The sequence below is a fragment of the Electrophorus electricus genome, chromosome 17 (genome assembly GCF_013358815.1).
Source record: "Electrophorus electricus isolate fEleEle1 chromosome 17, fEleEle1.pri, whole genome shotgun sequence".
In the NCBI taxonomy this organism is placed as follows: Eukaryota; Metazoa; Chordata; class Actinopteri; order Gymnotiformes; family Gymnotidae; genus Electrophorus; species Electrophorus electricus.
The window spans coordinates 927,630-934,088 of NC_049551.1; the positions used below are offsets into that span (position 1 = coordinate 927,630).

General features: G+C 42.5%; 1 protein-coding gene across 1 annotated transcript; it reads left to right on the forward strand.

Moving 5' to 3' along the window:
• The first annotated feature begins 282 nt into the window (after nucleotides 1-282).
• Nucleotides 283-5,924, forward strand: sfrp1b (secreted frizzled-related protein 1b). Its single transcript, XM_027001727.2, has 3 exons — nucleotides 283-994; nucleotides 1,802-1,876; nucleotides 5,183-5,924. Exons 1-3 carry the CDS (start codon nucleotides 505-507, stop codon nucleotides 5,500-5,502), a joined length of 885 nt encoding a protein of 294 aa, XP_026857528.2. The 5' UTR covers nucleotides 283-504; the 3' UTR covers nucleotides 5,503-5,924.
• Nucleotides 5,925-6,459: the final 535 nt, after the last annotated feature.

Below are 6,459 nucleotides of genomic sequence, written 5' to 3' on the forward strand. Positions count from 1 at the left end.
CAGTTGGCTATATGCAGTGTCTGTATAAACTGTCTAAGAATATGGCGTTAAAGAACAAATGTTTCCACGAGCAAGACATTAGCATGAATGTAGGACCAACACAGTAAAGTTCGTTATTGCGCATTTTTTTTGCATCATTCTCTGTCCTCTTGGCAACACGTTTTTTTTCCTGTGATGTTTTGTGCAACTCCGACCCGTCCCCTGCCAAGAGCAGGAGGAGAAGGAGACCGAAAGAAAAAATGATTGAGCAAGTTTGAAATTGAGCAATTCCGTCCCACCGTGCCAAGCTACAACGCGCGCGCAGTTGCATTACTATTGGTCGCCCGTTTTTTGTTTTTTTGTTTTGTTTTGTTTTTTTGCCTTTGCGCGACGAAACTGTAGGCTACAGCGGGGGTGTTTAATACTGAGCAGATCGCGAGAAAGACCTCACTGAAGTTTATCCATCTATTTTTTTATCCAAACAGGTTGCCACAGTCACCATCTCCTAACTTGTAAGGGCGCGCCATGAGGACCATTTGCGCTCCGAAGCTGCTTTGGCTCGCTCTGCTCTGCGCCGCCTCTTCGCTGCGGGCGTCGGAGTACGAGTACAGCTGGAAGGACATAGTATATACCTACGGTAAAGGTCCACAGTGCGTGCCTATCCCGGAGGACCTGCAGCTCTGCTATAGTGTGGGCTACAGCCAAATGATTCTGCCAAACCTACTGGGTCACGACACTTTGCAGGAGGTGAAGCAGCAGGCGAGCAGCTGGGTCCCGCTGGTGCACAAGCACTGCCACGCGGACACCCAGGTATTCCTGTGCTCGCTGTTCGCCCCGGTGTGTCTGGCCAGGCCGGTGTACCCGTGCCGCAAGATGTGCGAGTCTGTGCGAGACAGCTGCGCTCCGATCATGGAGGCTTTCGGCTTCCCTTGGCCGGAGATGCTTAACTGTAGCAAGTTTCCAGTGGACGAGTTGTGTATCGCCACGAACATGACAGACAAGCCCGAAAGCTCAGGTGCGTAACCAGGTCTCCAGGTCATCTTCTGTAATATTCAATCAGTATTAAAAAGCACATATTTCATATTACACAGTAAGCAGTTACAGGACACTGTGGGTCTATGGACTGTGTTAAGTTAGACCTCGTGTTTAAAAGATGTAACCTGTAAAACAGTAATAACTGTAGTCACAGGTGTAGAATTGTGGTGTCGGTGTTAAAACTGCAACAAAGTTCACTTAATAATTCATGTAAAAATGATATTTTGCCTGAATGATGAAGCACGTGGGACTGCAGCATGACATCAAAATGTTGGTGGAACGTTTTGACTTCGCGTGGCCCTCTGCACTGTCACTATTCCTAATCCTAATCCTCATCCTCGTGCTGGAGACGGTTATTCCCATAGTCGGAATCTCATAAATTATCTGAAGACTTTATTGAAAAGGCTGCTGGCGATTTGTAAAAGCAGCACGTTTATCTCTTTTGGTGAGGATTCTGTTAGATTGTGTTTGCTTGTCCTTCTGACACTGGGCTACAGAGACCAGACCACATTCGTCCTTCCATAACTGAGCTGATTTGTGTTATAGAAGAGTTCATCTGTGCAGCGAGTGTAATGTCCTCTTCATGGCCAGTTCTTTATGGACCTGTGAGAAAAACAGAAAACTAATTAAAAAGAAATGTTATGGTAGAGGGGGGTTGTAAGTGCTGAATGAAGTTTTGATCTCTGCTCTGAGATCTGGGAGAAAGAAGCTTGTCTCACCCTCGGTTATAGTGTAAATACGCCTGTCAGGATATGATGTCTGACCTTCTGACCTTCTGACCTTCCAGACTACACTCCTTTGTGTCCTGTGTGTGACAGAGGGATGACTCATATTCTGGACCAAATTTGTGTCAGTGAGTTTGGTAAGTGAACACTTAGAAACCTCTATACTGTTAGAATTTAAACACAACTCAAACATATTCAGTAGTAAAACAGTCTAAAAGGCAAATGTTGAAATGCGTATTTTATAAAAGCTACTATTAAAAAGATCTTAAAGATTGTGAGTTCTTAAAGTTCTTATTGCTGGAGTGTGGAGGTGTACATAGGTAACTGGTGAAAAAGCAATCCGCCTCCTGGGAAGATTTTAATGTTTTCTGCAGTCTTCATGCCAACATTAGCAATGATTACAGTTCTGAAGCACTAACACAGGAGAGAAGTGGGTGACATGTACATACACCCACATATGTGTACATGCGCACACACACATGCACAAAAACACACACGCACACACACACTCCTAATCACACACACATAGATACATACATGCATGCGCACATCCACACAGACACATACATGCATACATTGAATTGCATAGACACGAATGCACACACACACACACACACACACACACACACACACACACACACACACACACACACAGACAAGCAGAAAGCCTCAAGTGAGAAAGTTCCTGGATTTCAACTCTACTAAAGAGAGGTACATACCTTTTGGGCTGAGGTTTACAGAAGCATTCCAGTACCAAGCAGGTCCAAATCCTTGTTGCGAGTTTGCAGAATCTGTGTTCTTACTGAAGCCTAAATGATCCAGCCAGCGAAACTGGACCTCTCCATCATCATTGTCGTTATCTTCTATGACAAGTAAGATCCATGACATTCAGAGCAAGTGAGAAACCCTTTAATAGATACACTAGCAAGTTAACACAACTACTATTTGTGTATCAGAAAAGACTACAAGCTGTTTGCCATTAGGAGAGAATGTTGTACAACATCAAAAACACTTCAAGCATGTAGATCTGGAAGGTCTTGCTGTGTAATTCCCGGGATTGCCATGGGCTTGGAATACTGCCATGATTACCGGTACAGGAATGAATGATATTACCAGATATGATTATTAAGAAAAAACATCCTGAACTTCATAAAGGTTCATTAAAACTTCATAAAATTATTCTCAGTAACAAAATTGTAAAACTAAAAAATCTAGACATATATTTATCCTGTGAATTTATAATAATTGGATGCTTTATGTTGTCAGTGTATGAGTGAATGAGTGTTTAAACTGTGAATTGAAGAGTCAGTCAGCAAAAGTGTTCAAAAGTGTTCATCATCTGGAATCTCCTTCTGTATTAGTGGTAATGGAAACCAATGAGACTGATTCAGCTGTGTGCCAGACTGAGGAACGCCTTAAACATCACCAGTCCTATCGGCTCTGGCAAATAATGTTTCAATACCTCCGACTCACCAAGTTTGCTTCATACACATTTGGTTTCAATAATATTATTATTCCCGATTTATTTTCCTCTAAATACATTGTCTGCACACTCTTGAAGCCTCTGTGAAAGTACGGCCTTCCCAGGAGGAGGAGTGGGGTGTGTGTGGATCAGACATGCGCTTTTACGGTGTGTGTGCATGTTTGGGGAGAATCAACTCACAGTGCTGTGTAGCGCCACTGTTTACTTTTCAGTCCGTGCCTTTTTGTTCTCTTGGTGCCAGTGGTTTTATAAATGCAACCCAATGACTGAATCTCTGAGTTGTTTTTGGTTGTCATTTATTTATTTATTTCTCAGATAGATTAAGTTGGTTTCTTGTGTTGTCACAGAAAAATACGGTCACGGTATCGCACAATGCTGACTATTTGATATAAACCAAATACTTTTGAAGTACTTTTCATTCAATCCCACCCCCACATCCCCCAAAAAACCAAAATGGACCACAACCCTCACAGCACTTCCAGTAACCAAGAAACTGTAATGTGAGAGGACCATAACCGTTTCTTTAAGGTTCTGAGATGCCGTCACTGTGAGGAATATCGAGGATGGTTGCTGACAGTTTCATGAGACCTTCTACAGTGAGCCATGAAGCAGAGACTTGAGGCGGAGTGTGTTTCTCTCCCTCCTCCGCCCCATCACTGCATCGGCCTTCTGACAGGGCCTCTCCTTAGGACGGTCTGCAAGTCTGCCCAGTGTTGTCTGGATATCTGTGTGAACAACTGTTTGTTCTGGTGGAGAAAAAAGCCAAAACAAAATGAACAAACCCCTCCAGGTCCTTTAATTCAGCATTAGTGTGGAAGTCATAACCCAGGAAGTGTAGTTAGGACAGACCTGCTGATGGTGTTGTTTCTGTCATCTGCTTTAATAATGAACCATGAAATGTCATTACAGGCCTACGGCAGCTTTCGCCAAACAGATATGGTTAAAAAATGACATTTAAAAAAAATGACATACCATCGTAACAGTACATGGTTTTCCCATCATAACAGATCATGATGGCGATGACAGGATAGCAGATGATGGTCATTAAAGCTGAGAGGGAACTCAATCCCTGGAAGCGTGTGGGCTGATGTCCTGCGGTTTGAGTCTCAGCTGCTTGACGGGTCCTCACAAACACACATTTCTGTCTCAGCTCCAGGATTAAGTGAGCAGCTATTAGTCTGCGTGCAGCTGCGGACCACAGTGTGCAGGCTGAACGCTGTTGCTGGACACTTACTCCTGGACACTTGCTCCTGTTGCGGTCATTGCTATGGTTACTGTGGAGCTTCAGAGCTCTAACCAGTTCTTGTTAAAAAACCTAAAATGCCTGAGGAGAGGAACATGGAGAGTCAGAGTTTTGTTCACCACCCCGAGAAGAGTTGCCAGATGGATATAAAGTTTGACCACTGTCCAAGAATTTGATCCTCAGAAACCCTACTTAATAGCGGAATACGTTACATGATGCAATAGAATGCAGCACACGTACAACAGGGAAGCATCTGAAAGGAATAAACCCACAGCAGAGCTGGACGTGGAAGAAATGTTCTGCTAGCCACCAGTCTCTCCATCCTCAGCTAATGCAGCAGCCATCGGAAAACTGTTTTTAAAAGTACTTCACGTTAGTAAAGTATTTTGAAATGGTTTCAAATAAATATTGGATTTTTGTATTTCTCTCTGGAATTTTCATCATATAAATATTTACTGCAGGAGATAAATTGCTTTGTTAGATTTTTATAGCTATTTTTGATTCTGCTGTTTACAAACTGATCTAAGCAACACAGTTATATCTTCAAAATCAGGAACAAAACGTGTCTAACACCATAATTAAAGAGCCACTGGAAAAAAAGTCATTTAATAAAGAAATGTTTAAACTAAATAGACAATTATTTACATTTCAATAATGTTCAGAATTATCTTTATGTTTCTGGATGGAGACATTGATTTTTTTCTTTTTACATTTTAGCCATCAAGACAAGAATAAAGGAAGTGCAAAAAGAAGGCAGGGACAGGAAGGTGATGCTGGAAAAGCGCCGGAGGCAGGTGAGACTCGGGAACCTGAAGAAGGAGAAAATGAAGAAGCTGGTCCTCTACCTGAAGAACGGAGTCGACTGCCTGTGCCAGCCGCTGGAACACCTGGACACCAGCTACCTCATCGTGGGTCGGAAAGTCGAAAAACGCTACCTGCTGACCGGAATTCACAAGTGGGACAAATCCAGCAAAGAGTTCAAGAAGGCTCTGAAGAAACTGGAAAGCAAAAATTGCCATGACACATTCTTGAAATAAAAGTGACACATGTGCGTTCTGAAATCCTGCTTTCAATCATACACTTCAACATCTCTATATAACCTTGTGTTTAGTTTTACATTGTAGTAAAGTTTGTCCACAATCCAGTAATACGAGAAAATATCAGTCATCAGTTGTATCGAGATTGAAATTGCACAACAGATGCATCTGAATTTAAGCACAATCCAGAACTGCTGCGATCCTCTGGACTCACTCATAACACTATTGCTATGTTTCTCAAACCTTTTAAAAACATTCATTCATCCATAACAATTAAAATCTGTGAAAATTTCAACATGCAAGAGTTCTGCATACTTGATTTAAAATGTATTTCAGTGAACTGCCTTTTTGTGTGTGAATGTGGAAAACCTGATGCTCTGTGTTTGCATTAAACCCGATGCTCTGTTTTTGAGTTAATCCCAGACACTCTGTGTTTGAGTTAATTCCAGACGTTCTGTGTTTGAGTTAATCCCAGACCCTCTGTGTTTGCATTAAACCCGATGCTCTGTGTTTGAGTTAATCCCTGACGCTCTGTGTTTGAGTTTGCATATTCTAGGATTAGGATTTATCTCAGTCTGAGATGTGTTAGTCCCTGAGGTAAGGTTTCAGCATAACCTCTCCAGTTCAGAACATGAGCTAGTCATATAGTAAATATTTATTGGTGTTCACTTCTCATTGAATAGCTTTACACCAGTGTAAAGACAATATTAATGTGTGTCCATGTGGGATGTGAAGTGATTGTGCAGATGTGCTTTGCTGAGTCAGTGTGGGATCAGGAAGAGCTGGTATGCACAGTGCTGCTTCTGCCTGTGTGTAAGCACGAGTCCAGACCGAACATTCATCCTGGCTACGGATACTGTGAATGTTTGTTTTGGATGTGTGTGTGTGTGTGTGGGGGGGGGGGGGGGGGGGGGTCTGGAAAGATCCTTTTTGACAAACCTGCTGAAAGCCTGGAGT